This window comes from Pseudorasbora parva, chromosome 6 (genome assembly GCF_024679245.1).
Source record: "Pseudorasbora parva isolate DD20220531a chromosome 6, ASM2467924v1, whole genome shotgun sequence".
Taxonomy (NCBI): Eukaryota; Metazoa; Chordata; class Actinopteri; order Cypriniformes; family Gobionidae; genus Pseudorasbora; species Pseudorasbora parva.
Genome location: NC_090177.1, coordinates 37,426,266 through 37,447,431, shown reverse-complemented (window position 1 = coordinate 37,447,431; position 21,166 = coordinate 37,426,266). Strand labels below are relative to the sequence as shown.

General features: G+C 40.8%; 2 protein-coding genes across 5 annotated transcripts in view; one reads left to right on the top strand and one right to left on the bottom strand.

The window, feature by feature from the left end:
- The window catches only part of hdac7a (histone deacetylase 7a), a 121,179-nt gene extending 109,024 nt beyond the window's left edge, over nt 1-12,155 (top strand). For all 3 annotated transcript variants that reach the window (XM_067446837.1, XM_067446836.1, XM_067446838.1), the window contains exon 26: nt 8,823-12,155. In XM_067446837.1, coding sequence (XP_067302938.1) covers nt 8,823-8,865 — 43 coding nt within the window. In that variant the 3' untranslated portion in view covers nt 8,866-12,155. The remainder of the gene's footprint in view (nt 1-8,822) is intronic.
- Nucleotides 12,156-14,970: 2,815 nt separating this feature from the next.
- The window catches only part of twist3, a 59,387-nt gene continuing 53,191 nt past the window's right edge, over nt 14,971-21,166 (bottom strand). The window contains exons 1-2 of one of the 2 annotated variants that reach the window (XM_067446845.1): nt 18,793-20,166; nt 14,971-15,473 (exon numbers count right to left, since the gene is read on the bottom strand). In XM_067446845.1, the coding sequence (XP_067302946.1) occupies nt 19,062-19,679 (618 nt within the window). In that variant the 5' untranslated portion in view covers nt 19,680-20,166 and the 3' untranslated portion in view covers nt 14,971-15,473; nt 18,793-19,061. Of the gene's footprint in view, nt 15,474-18,792; nt 20,167-21,166 lie in introns of those variants that run through there. The other variant, XR_010905383.1, reaches the window with a different exon arrangement.

Here is a 21,166-nt window from a genome sequence, read left to right as displayed (position 1 = left end):
CAGCTCTAGTAATAATAATTAAAAAAACAACTAATACAATTACATCTCATTCAAAATATTATTAAAAGCTGTGGACTCACTTTATATTAAGTGGCCTTAACTACTATAAACTAATATTTAAATTAATATTTTGATACAATGCACTTACTGTGCATGTCAGTTTTTTACATTGTACTTAGACTTTAAAATACCTGCATGTAATTACATCTGTAATTAATCTCTGTAATTACATTTATAATTACAATAACATTTATGTTGACACTTCCCTTACACCAAACCCTTCCCTTAAACTAACCCACACCACCACACCTGTCCCTAACTTTACCCTTAAACTAACCCACACCACCACACCTGTCCCTAACTTTACCCTTAAACTAACCCACACCACCACACCTGTCCCTAACTTTACCCTTAAACTTACCCACACCACCACACCTGTCCCTAACTTTACCCTTAAACTAACCCACACCACCACACCTGACCCTAACTTTACCCTTAAACTAACCCACACAACCACAGCTGTCCCTAACTTTACCCTTAAACTTACCCACACAACCACAGCTGTCCCTAACTTTACCCTTAAACTTACCCACACCACCACACCTGACCCTAACTTTACCCTTAAACTTACCCATACCACCACACCTGTCCCTAACTTTACCCTTAAACTAACCCACACCACCACACCTGTCCCTAACTTTACCCTTAAACTAACCCACACCACCACACCTGACCCTAACTTTACCCTTAAACTAACCCACACAACCACAGCTGTCCCTAACTTTACCCTTAAACTTACCCACACCACCACACCTGTCCCTAACTTTACCCTTAAACTAACCCACACATTCACAGCTGTCCCTAACTTTACCCTTAAACTAACCCACACCACCACACCTGTCCCTAACTTTACTCTTAAACTAACCCACACCACCACACCTGTCCCTAACTTTACCCTTAAACTAACCCACACCACCACACCTGACCCTAACTTTACCCTTAAACTAACCCACACAACCACAGCTGTCCCTAACTTTACCCTTAAACTTACCCACACCACCACACCTGTCCCTAACTTTACCCTTAAACTAACCCACACATTCACAGCTGTCCCTAACTTTACCCTTAAACTAACCCACACCACCACACCTGTCCCTAACTTTACCCTTAAACTAACCCACACCACCACACCTGTCCCTAACTTTACCCTTAAACTAACCCACACCACCACACATGTCCCTAACTTTACCCTTAAACTTACCCACACCACCACACCTGTTCCTAACTCTACCCTTAAACTAACCCACACCACCACACCTGTTCCTAACTCTACCCTTAAACTGACCCACACCACCACACCTGTCCTTAACTTTACCCTTAAACTTACCCACACCACCACACCTGTTCCTAACTCTACCATTAAACTAACCCACACCACCACACCTGTCCCTAACTTTACCCTTAAACTGACCCACACCACCACACCTTTCCATAACTTAACCTTAAACTGACCCACACCACCACACCTGTCCCTAACTTAACCTTAAACTGACCCACACCACCACACCTGTCCCTAACTTTACCCTTAAACTTACCCACACCACCACACCTGTCCCTAACCTTACCCTTAAACTGACCCATATCACCACACCTGTCCCTAACTTTAGCCTTAAACTGACCCACACCACCACACCTGTCCCTTACTTTACCCTTAAACTAACCCACACCACCACACCTGTCCCTAACTTTACCCACACCACCACACCTGTCCTTAACTTTACCCTTAAACTTACCCACACCACCACACCTGTCCCAAACTTACCCACACCACCACACCTGTCCTTAACTTTACCCTTAAACTGACCCACACCACCACACATGACCCTAACTTTACCCTTAAACTTACCCACACCACCACACCTGTCCCTAACTTTACCCTTAAACTTACCCACACCACCACACCTGTCCCTAACTTTACCCTTAAACTAACCCACACCACCACACCTGACCCTAACTTTACCCTTAAACTAACCCACACAACCACAGCTGTCCCTAACTTTACCCTTAAACTTACCCACACCACCACACCTGTCCCTAACTTTACCCTTAAACTAACCCACACATTCACAGCTGTCCCTAACTTTACCCTTAAACTAACCCACACCACCACACCTGTCCCTAACTTTACCCTTAAACTAACCCACACCACCACACCTGTCCCTAACTTTACCCTTAAACTAACCCACACCACCACACATGTCCCTAACTTTACCCTTAAACTTACCCACACCACCACACCTGTTCCTAACTCTACCCTTAAACTAACCCACACCACCACACCTGTTCCTAACTCTACCCTTAAACTGACCCACACCACCACACCTGTCCTTAACTTTACCCTTAAACTTACCCACACCACCACACCTGTTCCTAACTCTACCATTAAACTAACCCACACCACCACACCTGTCCCTAACTTTACCCTTAAACTGACCCACACCACCACACCTTTCCATAACTTAACCTTAAACTGACCCACACCACCACACCTGTCCCTAACTTAACCTTAAACTGACCCACACCACCACACCTGTCCCTAACTTTACCCTTAAACTTACCCACACCACCACACCTGTCCCTAACCTTACCCTTAAACTGACCCATATCACCACACCTGTCCCTAACTTTAGCCTTAAACTGACCCACACCACCACACCTGTCCCTTACTTTACCCTTAAACTAACCCACACCACCACACCTGTCCCTAACTTTACCCACACCACCACACCTGTCCTTAACTTTACCCTTAAACTTACCCACACCACCACACCTGTCCCAAACTTACCCACACCACCACACCTGTCCTTAACTTTACCCTTAAACTGACCCACACCACCACACATGACCCTAACTTTACCCTTAAACTTACCCACACCACCACACCTGTCCCTAACTTTACCCTTAAACTTACCCACACCACCACACCTGTCCTTAACTTTATCCTTAAACTGACCCACACCACCACACCTGTCCCTAACTTTACACTTAAACTTACCCACACCACCACACCTGTCCCTAACCTTACCCTTAAACTGACTCTTATCACCACACCTGTCCCTAACTTTACCCTTAAACTGACCTACACCACCACACCTGTCCCTAACTTTGCCCTTAAACTGACCCACACCACCACACCTGTCCCTAACTTTACCCTTAAACTAACCCACACTACCACACATGACCCTAACTTTACCCTTAAACTTACCCACACCACCACACCTGTCCCTAACTTTACCCTTAAACTTACCCACACCACCACACCTGTCCTTAACTTTACCCTTAAACTGACCCACAATACCACACCTGTCCCTAACTTTACCCTTAAACTTACCCACACCACCACACCTGTCCCTAACTTTACCCTTTAACTTACCCACACCACCACACCTGTCCTTAACTTTACCCTTAAACTTACCCACACCACCACACCTGTCCTTAACTTTACCCTTAAACTTACCCACACCACCACACCTGTCCCTAACTTTACCCTTAAACTGACCCACACCACCACACCTGACCCTAACTTTACCCTTAAACTTACCCACACCACCACACCTGTCCCTAACTTTACCCTTAAACTGACCCACACCACCACACCTGACCCTAACTTTACCCTTAAACTTACCCACACCACCACACCTGTCCCTAACTTTACCCTTAAACTTACCCACACCACCACACCTGTCCCTAACTTTACCCTTAAACTGACCCACACCACCACACCTGTCCTTAACTTTACCCTTAAACTGACCCACACCACCACACCTGACCCTAACTTTACCCTTAAACTAACCCACACCACCACACCTGTTCCTAACTCTAGCCTTAAACTAACCCACACCACCACACCTGACCCTAACTTTACCCTTAAACTGACCCACACCACCACACCTGTCCTTAACTTTACCCTTAAACTTACCCACACCACCACACCTGTCCTTAACTTTACCCTTAAACTAACCCAGACCACCACACCTGTCCCTAACTTTACCCTTAAACTAACCCACACCACCACACCTGACCCTAACTTTACCCTTAAACTAACCCACACAACCACAGCTGTCCCTAACTTTACCCTTAAACTTACCCACACCACCACACCTGTCCCTAACTTTACCCTTAAACTAACCCACACATTCACAGCTGTCCCTAACTTTACCCTTAAACTAACCCACACCGCCACACCTGTCCCTAACTTTACCCTTAAACTAACCCACACCACCACACCTGTCCCTAACTTTACCCTTAAACTAACCCACACCACCACACATGTCCCTAACTTTACCCTTAAACTTACCCACACCACCACACCTGTTCCTAACTCTACCCTTAAACTAACCCACACCACCACACCTGTTCCTAACTCTACCCTTAAACTGACCCACACCACCACACCTGTCCTTAACTTTACCCTTAAACTTACCCACACCACCACACCTGTTCCTAACTCTACCATTAAACTAACCCACACCACCACACCTGTCCCTAACTTTACCCTTAAACTGACCCACACCACCACACCTTTCCATAACTTAACCTTAAACTGACCCACACCACCACACCTGTCCCTAACTTAACCTTACACTGACCCACACCACCACACCTGTCCCTAACTTTACCCTTAAACTTACCCACACCACAACACCTGTCCCTAACCTTACCCTTAAACTGACCCATATCACCACACCTGTCCCTAACTTTAGCCTTAAACTGACCCACACCACCACACCTGTCCCTTACTTTACCCTTAAACTAACCCACACCACCACACCTGTCCCTAACTTTACCCACACCACCACACCTGTCCTTAACTTTACCCTTAAACTTACCCACACCACCACACCTGTCCTTAACTTTACCCTTAAACTTACCCACACCACCACACATGACCCTAACTTTACCCTTAAACTTACCCACACCACCACACCTGTCCCTAACTTTACCCTTAAACTTACCCACACCACCACACCTATCCTTAACTTTATCCTTAAACTGACCCACACCACCACACCTGTCCCTAACTTTACACTTAAACTTACCCACACCACCACACCTGTCCCTAACCTTACCCTTAAACTGACTCATATCACCACACCTGTCCCTAACTTTACCCTTAAACTGACCCACACCACCACACCTGTCCCTAACTTTACCCTTAAACTGACCCACACCACCACACCTGTCCCTAACTTTACCCTTAAACTAACCCACACTACCACACATGACCCTAACTTTACCCTTAAACTTACCCACACCACCACACCTGTCCCTAACTTTACCCTTAAACTTACCCACACCACCACACCTGTCCTTAACTTTACCCTTAAACTGACCCACAATACCACACCTGTCCCTAACTTTACCCTTAAACTTACCCACACCACCACACCTGTCCCTAACTTTACCCTTAAACTTACCCACACCACCACACCTGTCCTTAACTTTACCCTTAAACTTACCCACACCACCACACCTGTCCCTAACTTTACCCTTAATCTTACCCACACCACCACACATGTCCCTAACTTTACCCTTAAACTGACCCACACCACCACAGCTGTCCCTAACTTTACCCTTAAACTTACCCACACCACCACACCTGTCCCTAACTTTACCCTTAAACTTACCCACACCACCACACCTGTACCTAACTTTACCCTTAAACTTACCCACACCACCACACCTGTCCTTAACTTTACCCTTGAACTTACCCACACCACCACACCTGTCCTTAACTTTACCCTTAAACTTACCCACACCACCACACCTGTCCCTAACTTTACCCTTAAACTGACCCACACCACCACACCTGTTCCTAACTCTACCCTTAAACTAACCCACACCACCACACCTGTTCCTAACTCTACCCTTAAACTGACCCACACCACCACACCTGTCCTTAACTTTACCCTTAAACTTACCCACACCACCACACCTGTTCCTAACTCTACCATTAAACTAACCCACACCACCACACCTGTCCCTAACTTTACCCTTAAACTGACCCACACCACCACACCTTTCCATAACTTAACCTTAAACTGACCCACACCACCACACCTGTCCCTAACTTAACCTTACACTGACCCACACCACCACACCTGTCCCTAACTTTACCCTTAAACTTACCCACACCACAACACCTGTCCCTAACCTTACCCTTAAACTGACCCATATCACCACACCTGTCCCTAACTTTAGCCTTAAACTGACCCACACCACCACACCTGTCCCTTACTTTACCCTTAAACTAACCCACACCACCACACCTGTCCCTAACTTTACCCACACCACCACACCTGTCCTTAACTTTACCCTTAAACTTACCCACACCACCACACCTGTCCTTAACTTTACCCTTAAACTTACCCACACCACCACACATGACCCTAACTTTACCCTTAAACTTACCCACACCACCACACCTGTCCCTAACTTTACCCTTAAACTTACCCACACCACCACACCTATCCTTAACTTTATCCTTAAACTGACCCACACCACCACACCTGTCCCTAACTTTACACTTAAACTTACCCACACCACCACACCTGTCCCTAACCTTACCCTTAAACTGACTCATATCACCACACCTGTCCCTAACTTTACCCTTAAACTGACCCACACCACCACACCTGTCCCTAACTTTACCCTTAAACTGACCCACACCACCACACCTGTCCCTAACTTTACCCTTAAACTAACCCACACTACCACACATGACCCTAACTTTACCCTTAAACTTACCCACACCACCACACCTGTCCCTAACTTTACCCTTAAACTTACCCACACCACCACACCTGTCCTTAACTTTACCCTTAAACTGACCCACAATACCACACCTGTCCCTAACTTTACCCTTAAACTTACCCACACCACCACACCTGTCCCTAACTTTACCCTTAAACTTACCCACACCACCACACCTGTCCTTAACTTTACCCTTAAACTTACCCACACCACCACACCTGTCCCTAACTTTACCCTTAATCTTACCCACACCACCACACATGTCCCTAACTTTACCCTTAAACTGACCCACACCACCACAGCTGTCCCTAACTTTACCCTTAAACTTACCCACACCACCACACCTGTCCCTAACTTTACCCTTAAACTTACCCACACCACCACACCTGTACCTAACTTTACCCTTAAACTGACCCACACCACCACACCTGTACCTAACTTTACCCTTAAACTTACCCACACCACCACACCTGTCCCTAACTTTACCCTTAAACTTACCCACACCACCACACCTGTACCTAACTTTACCCTTAAACTGACCCACACCACCACACCTGTACCTAACTTTACCCTTAAACTTACCCACACCACCACACCTGTCCCTAACTTTACCCTTAAACTTACCCACACCACCACACCTGTTCCTAACTCTAGCCTTAAACTAACCCACACCACCACACCTGTCCCTAACTTTACCCTTAAACTTACCCACACCACCACACCTGTCCTTAACTTTACCCTTGAACTTACCCACACCACCACACCTGTCCTTAACTTTACCCTTAAACTTACCCACACCACCACACCTGTCCCTAACTTTACCCTTAAACTGACCCACACCACCACACCTGTCCCTAACCTTACCCTTAAACTTACCCACACCACCACACCTGACCCTAACTTTACCCTTAAACTTACCCACACCACCACACCTGTCCCTAACTTTACCCTTAAACTGACCCACACCACCACACCTGACCCTAACTTTACCCTTAAACTTACCCACACCACCACACCTGTCCCTAACTTTACCCTTAAACTGACCCACACCACCACACCTGACCCTAACTTTACCCTTAAACTTACCCACACCACCACACCTGTCCCTAACTTTACCCTTAAACTGACCCACACCACCACACCTGTCCTTAACTTTACCCTTAAACTGACCCACACCACCACACCTGACCCTAACTTTACCCTTAAACTAACCCACACCACCACACCTGTCCCTAACTTTACCCTTAAACTGACCCACACCACCCCACCTGACCCTAACTTTACCCTTAAACTGACCCACACCACCACACCTGTCCCTAACTTTACCCTTAAACTGACCCACACCACCACACCTGTCCCTAACTTTACCCTTAAACTGACCCACACCACTACACCTGTCCCTAACTTTACCCTTAAACTGACCCACACCACCACACCTGTCCCTAACTTTACCCTTAAACTTACCCACACCACCACACCTGTACCTAACTTTACCCTTAAACTGACCCACACCACCACACCTGTACCTAACTTTACCCTTAAACTTACCCACACCACCACACCTGTCCCTAACTTTACCCATATCTCACCTCAATATCAGCAGTGTTTTGCAATACAATATGAACATAAAAGTGCATGGTGCTTATATCAAAAAAGGTGTACATAGTAGCTAGTTAAGGTCACCTAATAAAAAAGTGGGACCAAATTGTTAATGGTATATAAATACTACTAAATTAGCATGGGGTGTGACCATGTGAACCACATTCTACAATTGGATTATACTTGGGTAAAGCCAAATTGTCCAACAAGATTTTGTTTTTGCATAAAGGGGCAACTCCAAAGTAATTCATAATAATGTTTCATAGGTGCCCAGTTCCCTTTTAATCTATTGTGAACATGTTTTTTTATGCCTAAGAATGAGTCAAAAATTATGCTTTCGATTAATTCTTAGACATAAAAAACATATGGTAATATTGTTTGATGCTAAACATAGAACTAATGTTTTCCAGCCTTGCGGATGAACCCATGGAGCACGACGACGACTCCCTTTAAACCAGGTCTTTACTCGTCTGCAAAAACTGTCCAGTACCGAATGCCGCTCCACATCATGTGGACGAGCCGTGCCTCAGACCAGCAGTGCCTCAGGGGGCGTGGCTTCCTCATCAAGGCCCCTCCCCCAAGACGCCACCTCAACACTGACCACCAGCGCAGCCCGGCTAAGCTAACAACCCACAGCAGTTCGGCTGCGGCTCTGGGATCCACATCATCGTCTCCATTCAAGAACCACACAAACACTCACACTAGAACGCTCAAGGCCGTTTTGTGCGTTGGTGTGTTTTTTTTGTAACATTCACTAAAAGGATGCGCTCTCAAATATTCACCTCTGGTGCCTCAAAAGAGACTATTTACTTTAGCTGGAGATGCAAAACCATATTTGTGGGAATGATTGAGGATTATTTAACCTTTTTTAAAGGCAGCCCATTTTACTACCCCTGACAAGAGAACTATTGAAGTGCTGAGAGAAAATAAGGGGTTTCCTTGCACCTGGCAACCACAAAGTGGCTCTACTCTATGATGTCATTACTATTAACCAATTTAACCACTAAAGAAGACGACGACGAAATAACAATCTCGACAACTGTGGGTTTTATAAATCTTCATTTTTTTTTTGCACTGTGCATTCCATAATGTGAACCGTGAAATTTTCCAAACCTCTGGGAAAAGAAAGATCTAATTCTGTTTCTAGTTTTACGCTTAACATTCTTTTTCTTAAGTGAAGAAAAAAACAGTTGCATTCTTGTCAAGTTCAGTTACATTCTACCTGCATTCCCAGCATGAAGGCTGTAAACTTGAATATTTCAAGATACTTCTTTGTACTGATTGTGTGTATCTGATTTAATGTCACGCCTCATGATTTTAAAGGCCAGAGGGACAAACCATCTATTAGCAATTTTATTGCACACACCCATCCAAAACACACGTACATGTCCATATTTCTGTGCACGTAAGCACACGTCGCATCCATATGACCACTGAACATTTATATCGTGGACACAGGAAGTGCTTACACTTTCCCTAGACTAACTATAATGCAAAGTAGATCAGTCTCTCTTTAGACCAAACTAATATGAATATGATTTTTTATGTGTGTATGTGTGTATGTGTGTGTGTGTGTGTGTGTGTGTGTGTGTGTGTGTGTGTGTATCTATCAGTCATATATTTTGTCTGTTCTGTATTTACAACCAAACCTCAATTGACCATAAGCAAAAAAAAAGCAAAACGACATTTGAATGGGCTCTCGAAGCCACTTTAATAATCAATTTTCTGTATTTCTCATTGATCTTAGTTGTTTTGGACAAGGGAAATAACCAGCCTTTTAACCTGTGGACGAGATGTTTCTAACGTTGGTGTGCATTTAATGATTTTCTTTCATTGCTGTGCACTATTTTACGAGGGATGCATTGTTTTTGGATGGTGTTCTGTTTTCCACAGCCTGCACATAGATGTCTAATTCACACCAGTTGTGTGGATGAACTTTCTAGTGATATTAAATATGTCTCTCAGCCGCTGGGATTCACATTCAATGAACCAAAGTTAACGTCACACAAACGGACAGACCTCTTCGACTATCGTGTCACTCATCAGTACATTCTTCACAAAAAAATAAATAAATACACTTTTAGCCTTTCTAAACAAATGTTGATGAATACATGCTAGTTGCGTAATCCTGATGGGTCAAATAACCGTGAAAAATTGTTCTGGAGGTTATCATCCACATGCTGTATCAATACGTCACAGTTAAAGGGATAGTTCACCCAAAAATTGTAATGACTCCATGATTTACTCCCCCTTAAGACATCCTAGGTGTATATGACTGTTCTTTCAGACTAATACAAACGGAGTTATATTAATAAATGTCCTGGCTCTGCCAAGCTTTATAATGGCAGTGAATGGGAACCCAAAATTTGAAGCCCAAAAAAAGTGAATCCATCCATTATAAAAGTGCTCCGTGGGGTCAATAAAGGCTTTCTGAAGCGATGGGTTTGTGTAAGAAAAATATCTTATAAAATATATTTTAACATATCTCTGATCATGTCTATACACCTAGAATGACTTGAGGGTGAGTAAATCATGGGGTCATTTGCATTTTTGGGTGACTTATCCCTTTAAAGTAAATTGTTGGGACATTACATTCGACTAGAAGCACAGTTCGTGGTGCTTGTTTGAATTTCGCATTGCGCTCTTTGGACTGATGAACGCCCCTATGGCTCAATTTTAAGCATCAAATTGTCCCGTTAATCAGCATGATTTGGATAACAATGACCAAATCTCATCTTTTTGAGTCTGCACCCTTTACCTCTGTATTTACAACCAAATACAGCGTTAACATGCGTTCACTACAATAAACAAACGTGACCTGACAAATTGCTGTTTTTTCAGAACGAGACATTCCTCTACAGATACCTGCCCGAACAATGAGTCTTTACTTCCTCCCTCTTTTGCCTTGTACCAAACCACTGTGGATAGTTTTCCTTGTATATAGTACCATCCTCCCATTTATCAATGTATTGTGTTCATATGGCTGATGTTTTCATGAAGACCCTGGGTAGCCTTTGCCCATCAGACCCCCATGAAGACTGTTGTAGAGCAGATGCAGACGTTCACTCATTAATGAAGTCATAGCTAATCTCTCTGAACTAGCGGCGATCTTGCTGCATATTTATAGTACTTCAAACAGTGCACTTGCATAGCAAAACATACCAGTTCACCTTCAGTTCGGAAATCCTAAATTTGGCTGCACCTAGTGACAGTTTCAACCGTGACCACAAACAGATCTTGACATTCCGTTGCAGTTTGGACACTGATATGCGCCTTATATACAGTTATATTTTAGTGGTATATTTTTACAATGGCTTTGTGCATTTGTACTGTTTCGATATACCTCTCAAAGCGCTTGTATTCTCTTGTCTCTCCGAACCCTTTATGAAATAAAATGGAGCGCGTGTGCTGTTGTCTTCACTCCTGTAAAAGCAAACCAGCGCCGTCTTAAATCCTCTGTCATTCATTCCTCCTTCGCCTTGTTGTATGGACAATGTAAATAGTTACCTACGACCAAAAGACTTCACCTATGTGCCTTGAAGTACTTCGCCTGTCGACTCCACTAACTGGATCTGTTTAACAAAGAATAACAGAAATTAAGTTTTTGAACCTTCCTGTGCTTAACGATTCCCTCGTTTATTTCCAATTTCTTTTTTTTTCTTCTGTGTATAGAAAAGAATGTCTATTTTGTACTGTTTCTATCTTCCTAATTAAAATGAGAAGCATTTTTTAGTTTGCCTGAATTTCGTCTGGCTTTGTCGTTTTTATTTGTACATTCTGGTGTTGAAATGTCTGAACATCAAATACCAGTAAACTGAATCAAATGTATCACATGTGCACATCCATATGTTTTCTATTTGTCAAAAATTCACTCAGATCTACAGCTTGATCTCTATTTCAACATAGCATTGCCATTGAAAAAAAAAAAAAAAATATATATATATATATATATATATATATATATATATATACATACATACATACTATGGTAACTAAAATGCCCACATTCTCCACCAAAATAAAAAAAGGGTTCAATTCTCACTATTAATTAGTTGCTTATTAGCATGCATTTTACAAGAATATTGTCTGTTTATGACTACTTATAAACAGGGTTGGGGAGTAATGAAAAACATGTAACTTAGTAACTTTTTTAAAATACTAAATTTGAGCAACCATTTCATTATAGTTATATTTTAGTTATATTTCGTGGTAATCAAATTACAGTTACATCCAAAAAGTATTTTAGATTATTAAAGTAATTACTTTGGATTTTAATGTCATTTATTTAATTTGAACATTATTGTAAAACTGTAATTGGCAATTATTATAAACAGCAATTGGTGATTCTATGACTTTTACAGACTGCAACAATATTCAAAGTTTAATTTCTGCTCAATAGTTTTATACCCCTTGCAAAATATTCAAAAAGTTAGTCATTTTAACAAAATAAGAGCTATCTGGGATATTAAAACAATGCATATTACAAAAAATTGTAGTTTGTACGGGCCTGAATGAGCTGTTTTACATAATAGATATTTACATATACTCCAAAATTCCAGAATTATTTTACGAATTGCCACATTCAAAAATGTACATAGCCTTGAATAGTCTTTTGCTACCTGGATGATCCCCGGCTGTTTTCATGTTTCATGTAAAATCATTTGTTTAGGTCATTTCAACTTTTTATCTCACAGTTCTTACTTTTTTCGGAGAATTGTGAGATATAAACTTTTGAGTTTATATGTACGATTATGCAGCATTTTTTTTTCTCAGAATTGCATCTAATAAATTTTTATTTTTTACAAATTAATATTTTTTATCTCAGTTTATAGCACGCAATTCTGACTTTATAACTCACAATTGCGAGGGAAAAAAATCACAATTACCTGTTTTTATTTTTAGTAGCGGAAATAAACTGGGGGTGAAACATTTTGAACCAGATGTGTACATTTTTCCTTACTTTACTTAAAGATCATATTTTTTCATTGAACTACATGTTTTCCAGAAAACAAAATAAGTACAAAATATACTCTGTTCATCCAATTCAAACCGTTTACACACCCCAGATCTTAATGCATTGTGTTGCTTTCTTGGGTGTCAGTATTTTTCTTTTTCCTAAGATTGTATGCATTTTTTGCTTCAAGAAATATTGTGGAAAACTGATGTTGTTTAAAATAATATGCAGAGGAAAATCAAGTCCTGTTTGGTGTTACATGCCTTATTAGTATTCCAAAGTATTTAGATTAAGTTACAAAACTTGTTTAATCTAATGAAATACATTACTACTGATAATTTTTTTTAAAGCATATATATTGTAATCTCTGAAATACACTTTAAAAGTAACCTTTCCAACCCTGCTTATATAGCACATATTATTGTCTTATTCTGCATGCTACAACCCTTAATCCTACTTAATACATAAACTTAACTAACCCAGAGAGTGTTGGCCCAGATCCGGGCCACATCTGGTACATGTGATTTCCACGTGTACCAGATGTGGACCGGATCTGTGCCGACACTATGTTGCTGTCTGGGATCTTACTAACTATTAATAAGCAGTATTTATGCGTTAAATGAGGCAAAAGTCATAGTCAATAGTGAGAACTGGACCCTAATCTAAAGTGTGACCCAAAAAATCTTACGCTGAAAGCATTATACACTATTTAAAGCAGATGCCATATTATTGTTTTAGTCTTTTAACATTAACTATAATGGTGCCATGATCTATTTCAATACCAGTACAATTTTGTATTGCACATGAACACAACTAAAGAAATGTGAAATACGTGTTCAGTGACTCGAGAATGAAGCCTAAAGCCACCGCATCGTTCATAAATCGGCAGTAGTTCATCTGGTCACTGGTTTCTTCTTTTTAGTCTTCTGCTTTAGTTTGGGACACTATGTCAGTGTGTGTTGCACTTAGCTTCAAACACACATCTTGTAATTGCCTTACCTAATTACACATACTAAACAACAGAACATGGCACTTTTGTGGTGAGGTGGCCTGTCTTATTTCTTGCCAACCAGACATGTATTTATTGAAGCCTTAAACTAAAAAGGACAATGCCAAGTTTATGTGCAGACCACGTTAAGCCAGCATTTTATTCTAATTAAGTAATTAGCAGTGTCTGTCTGGCTGGATCCTAAAGAAACCGTTCTAGCAGAAAATCAACACCTTGATCTTTCGCTTAAAATGTCCCCCTAAAAATGTTAATTAAAATGTCCCTCATATCTTGTATTTTCACTCATAATTATGATATAAAGTCAGAATTGATAGATATAAAGTCAGAATTGATAGATATAAAGTCAGAATTGCATCATATATACTTTATATCATGCATTTCTGACTTTAAATCTCACGATTCTGGAAAAAAAATCTGAATTACAAGATGAAACTCAATTGTGAGATAAAAATGTGCAATTATATTTAAAAATGTTATATAGTGTAGCGGCTACAAGCTTCCATAAGTACTTTATTATACAGTAGCTAAGTTTCACTTACTTTTAAGCATTTGCTATTCACCAAGTCGTTGTATTGTAGAATTAATTTTACAGCTTTATTTTTGTAATATGCGTAGCAACCTTTATACATTTAGACGTGGTATATACCATGACAAAATTGTTACACTGTCACAAAAGCAATAATGTTGGCTAATATACAGCATAAATGACAAGCGCAACAACTCTGGAATGATGGGATCTGTATATCAGAGAATATAGTGAGTCTACGTAGCATTTTTCCGTCAGGATAAGGTGAGCTATACATCTAGAGTCCTTGGGACAGTCAATGTCTGCCTCTGTGTCCATACAGTCCAAGTCAATGAACGCTGATCTCAAATCAGCACTCTGCCACTGAATCAGAGTCGTGTGGAATTGTCTGAGCGATCTTAGTTTAGATTCGTTTTTGGTCACCAGACCACCGCTGGTGTCCGTTCCTCTTGAGGGTCCTTTTTGTGTGTGTGGTTTTTTTTTTTTTGCATTTCGTTGTATAGCTCCATTGGGAGAAGGGAAAGATTGTTGGCTTGATGTTGAAGCATGATGTCCTCTGGGATGGTGGGATACTGTTGAGACAGACAGAAGGGGAGATGTTGTCAGAAATGTGCTTTATAATCATTACATAATGCATAAAAAACAAACAAAAAAAGATTTCAATGGACTATTTGCACGTATATAAAGTTTTTATGCATATATTGTGTTATATTCGCCATTTAAAATGTATATTTTGATTATGCGTGCAGCTAAAACTTTTAGGAGATGAATTGTGCAACTTCATAAACAGCTTTATTTAAATTGCCCAATCGGTTTGCTGGAATCTGCATGTCATCACAGCCTAAAGTGAAGGATTCATTCCCATGAGCACCGGCAAACATGTTGACTCATCTCATATAAATGAAGGACATTGCTAAAGTAATACAGCATGTGGTGAATATGACAAGTCCAAGTAAACCACAACCCAAAATAAGTCCTGACAAAGAGTCATAGTTACTTTGTTTCCATTAACAGCACAGATATTTTTTTTCCACAAATCAAGATTGGATGACTTTAAAAAAAAAAACTAAAAAAAAAACAATGCAAAATTAAATTAAATATTCATAAAAGAAGATTTGTATTGATTAAGATCAGAAAACTGGTTCAAAGCGGAATTTCAAGTATCTTTGTTTTTTTGTGGCTAAAGGCTTTGTAAAAGAATATCTCATTCAATTTCAATAAATAATTTTAAGATGGACACACTTTTAACATATCATTTATTAGAAGAAAACGGTCCATGTATGGATTAATGCACCTTTTTTTATCGATCCGGTTGGAAACTTAGTTTATTTTCAAAGATTTTGTTGTAAGAGTATACAATTTCCCACAGAACTACTCCATAGAAAGTTTTTCTTTCATTTTTAAGTACAATCAATTTGGATGTTTAAGTCGTTTTAACTTAAATTACAATAAAATGACTTGACAAAGCAATGTAAAAACACGTTGTCATAACTTGTTCATATTTCATTGTATAAAACTGCAACATTTCTGTTGTTTTAAACTCTATACATCCCTTGTTTGTTCTTTTGTTAAGTATTTAAGGTAATTTGATTACAGATACCAATAAAGGAGAGTTATTTCAGCTCCGTTTCACACATTTCTGCATATTTTCCCCCAAATTCAGTGCAGAAAATGTAAAAAACCTGTGCAGATTTAGTCAGGACCCGGGTAAAGCTAAGCGTTGGCACATTACTGCAGAATATCTTTGTTTCAGATGGGTTTACAGGGGGATTTCACCATCCTAAAATTACACACAGCCATGCAGATAAAATTTGTCCAAACTCTGTGTGTAGTGCCCAAAAAGCTATAGTATCGGATGGCTCAAATGGGTACAAAGTCACATATGCTCACTAAAATCTTCCTCGTCATATACATTAACATCAAACTGATGTATATCAGCGAACTGAATTAGTGTGCGTATTAGTGTGTGTTGTATGGGATGTATCTCTCGTGCACACACACACACACACACACTGATAGACACACACCTCTGTAACACCCCACAACTGTTTCCAATCATTAGGTTCCTGCATGTCTAGGCCCGGTCGCCTCTGATTGCACGACACTGGATACGAGATCCCGTGAAGGGCAGAGGGAGGGCGATTTACACCCGTGGGCTAAAGGAGAGTCCTCTCCACCTTTCCCTGCTTCCTGTTCACTCACTTTTCTTTTCCTTTAATGATTTTTCTTTGTTCCCCGTTATCTTTAACAACAACACATGGCCCCTGGTTCTGAGTCTTGAGAGTCCAGAGGAAAATATTGTGGAATAAGTGCATATTTATATTAATTACATGTTAATTACATTGTTATTACTATGTACTAACATATTTGTTACACGTGAATTTAGTTATAAATCCCAAAATATATCTGATTGACCAGAACTGAATCATGAGGACAATAACTTTAAATTTTTTTTAAAAAATGTTGTGGTTAAAAAAAGATATTTGCCGTATATTTAAATGTACTGGTGGTTATGACAATGCATATAAAACCACAAGAAGAGGCTACGCCAGCAGGCCTGTGTATAAACAGCGAAAATATCAGGAGATGAATGTTGTAGTATTTCGATGCAGTTGATCCGTTAGTGTTTAGAATAAACATGCATCATATGACAACATTAATATCGGTTTGATTGTGGTCAAACAATAGGTAGACATTTTAGAGTCTTGGAATTCTAAAATTCCAAGAAAAGTTTCATATTCATGCTGTTTTCTCAAAATGGCTAATATCTCACATTCTTGAGACAAGTTATTTTTTAAAAAATATATGTATTTAATTTTAGATTGTTATTAATCTGGGTTTTGGATCATTAATTGGATTCCCGTTCTTTTATATTTAAACAAATCGACAAATGTTTAGTCTTATGAATGACTTTTCGTCCAAATCTGCAATTGTAAACATTTAGCCCATTTTAAGTGAGTACAACATTTAGAACATATTCTTAGTGAAAAGATTTATGAAATGGGGAAAAAAGCCTTAATATCCAACATATTGTTAGAGATGATTATCTTAAGAGTAATATGTCTTGTCTATGCAGTTTTTTTTTTTTTATGTGGTTAAGATTCATAAACCTTTTCCAAGTAAAAAGTAAATAAATCCATAAGAATAAAACAAACACAATTTGCCTCGAATGTATGAATGCACATTCTTTTCAGTTTCTTATACAGTCAAGATAAAATTAGATATTATGCACATTAATAAAATGTGCAGTCTATTGAATTTGCGGTGTACATATGATTCTGAAATCGGTTAAATGTTCATTAGATCAATAGCTTCAGTTCAGCGGGTGAGAGCAACTCCAGCTGGTTAAAGGTCCAGCCACAAAAATGGGCTGTGTTTTGTTCAGTTTCAGTGCTGGCCAAGCCACAATAAGGGCCGCGAGGCAGTTAAAACAAACCCCTTAAGAAAACCTTTCATGATAATGCCCTAAAAATGATAACTTATAGGTTCTTATATTAATAAAAGTAATATCTTAGGAGGCTTGGGAGCAGAGCTTCCCGATCAGCGCCATTTGATGCAGGTTAAAGCATAGGGACTCTCTGTATATGTTTTTACTGAGATTATGAACTTCTACAGTCGTTGAGGAATTCATGAAATGACTGCTTAATTGTTTTGGGTGCATGTTTGGTTATACATGATTCCATATAAACCATAAATTCACAAAACACTTGTGATGTATGCAATAAAATAAACCCAACAGGTCCGTAATCAATGAGAGAGCAATTTTCCTGTTTGCGAGAAAGCGTAAACTTGTAGATCATCAACTCGGACATAAACCACAACCATGTGCTCATATCAGCTATCATATTTCATTAATAACACTTAATTTTTCAGGCTTGAGGTCTGACATACCTGTAGTGGGTCGCTCTGAGAAAACATGAAAAGATCTGTGGTGGAAGGTCAGAGGTCAGCTTTAGGCGGGGTCAGGTCATGGCAGCAGGAGTCAAATGGCTGTTGATGGTGAAGTTGAAGCTGTAGCTTGTTGATAGACAGCAATGGATTTAATAATCAAGAGTCACTTTCTCTCAGGCAGAATGCAGGTTCAGAGTTCAGCGTCTGGTTGGAACTGGAGTTTCGTAGGGCTGTAGGGTCGGTAGGCAGGATTAGGAACAGATGAGCGTCTAGTGAGTGGCGGACATGGACCAAGCACCCTCCATCCTCCAAACGGAGAAGGCGTAGCTCAGCCTCTCGTGGGCCAGGTAGTTACAGCTGGCAAGTTTGGCGTCCATCTCATCGCTCTGGAGAACCTGATAGAGAAAGTCGATGTATCTCGAAGCCAGTTTGAGGATCTGAATCTTGCTCAGTTTGTCCGAAGGCAGCGTGGGGATGATCTTCCGCAGCGAGGCGAAAGCGTCGTTTAGGGACTGCGTGCGCTGCCGTTCCCGGACGTTTGCGATCACCCGTTGCGTGTGGAGGTCCTCGAATGGTTGCCCGGGCACAGGTGACACCGCGCTCACGGTGGGCACTAGGGAGGCTGAAGAGTTCGATGAGGAGGAGGGCGAGTTCCTCTTGGGCCGCTTGGGGCCAGAAGGAGCGAGCGTAGACGGGCCCTCCAGTGGCGTTTTGTCGTCCTGTGGTAGGGGGCCACCAGGCTCTTTCTTGGGACCCGTCAGCCGCTTCCGAGGACCAGTCGGTGGTGCAACGACGACGGGGCACTTGTTGGGCCGACGGTCTTGCTCCTCTTCACTGGGTAGGACCCCACCCTCGGGAAAGTCGCCACAAGACTGTTCCTCTCGCATGACGGTCCGTCGTCCTTCACTTGTCAATCCCGTGCTTCTGTCCTATTTCCCTTCACTTGTGGCCTGTTTTATTTTTTTTCCTTTGAAGGAGAGCAAGTTGAAGGGAAAGCAAAACAAATCAAAGCAAAAAGCGTGCAAGAAGGCCCCGGATTATACGACCATTCATCTGGGCACTAAAAACCTCTGTCTCCGCAGTGTGTCATGTAGCTGTAGGTCAGTTCTTGAAACCTCAAATCACTTTCTGGTTTTCAGGTCTTTTATAAAGGCCAGTGGCAAAGTCTTCGAAAAGCCCTACCTACTTCGATCAGCGATTGGTTGAGAGGTGGATTGGTTGAGGGGTGGAGCCGCTCAAAGGAAACAGGAAGACGATGTACGCCGTGATTGGAGGATAAGAGCCATAAGGAGGGGGCTCGATCTAAGGTAGTGGCAAAGACTCTGCTGTAGAGTTGTCTTGAAATTGTCTGAAGCATATTGGTTCCAGATTTCTCCCAAAACAAGCCTTTAGTCCATGCACACCCCCTCCACAACACCCCACACCCCCTCTTTTTCCCCAGCACAGCCCAAAGACAGACAATAGGAAGGGAAGGAGCTGAGAAGCAGGCTTGCTGTTTCACATGCTGTTTCATGCTGTCTCTCTGTTGACTTTATGGCATGGCGAGGTTTTCGAGGGTAAACGGAACATTATTTTGGACATGCTGAGTGTCTATGCATGCCAAATTTGTCTATGCTAACAAGAACATTTCTCAATGTAATTTTTTGCAGTGTAACATTTCAAAAGGTGGTCAGACCATGATTAAAAAACTACTTTAAACCGCTCGATGCTGTATGTTATCTGTGTTTATATATGATGTATAAGATAGGGTCAGGACTGTCCAAGACCACAAAGTGAATTTGGCATAAATAAAACCATTACCTCAACACTGTAAACCCTAACGCTCAAAATAATTAATTGGTTTCAGTTGGACAAACTTAATTTAAAAAAATAGTGCAGTCATGTTATCTTTTATGAGTATTTTGCACTTTCGTTTTCTTTCAAGTTCACATATACAATATATTTTAAGTCATTGTTTAGAGTTTTATGAAATTATTTATTTTAATTTAGACAAACTTCAATTTGAACTGAAACTGGGCTGGTATTTCTATTTCCCAGCATGCCTTGCCCATGGCAATTGAAAGGGAAAGTAAATGCCAAAATTAGGTGTTATATTTTTTTGTGTGTGCAAGATTAATGAGATTTAGTTGTTTTTCTGTGCTAATGTAGAAGAGTTTCTGTAAATGTGGGTTTTGGGAGAGATACCATCTTGGTGTTAAATGTCTTATATTGCTGTGCTCATTCTGCAAGTGCTATTCCTTATGCTATTGTTAGCATGTTAACAGGTGAATTAGCTTGCTATTGCTAGCTAAGTTTATACTAGTAAACATATTCAAATTGAGGTTACATGAACATTTTAAGTTAAATGTATGACTGACTTAGTGTACTCAAACCT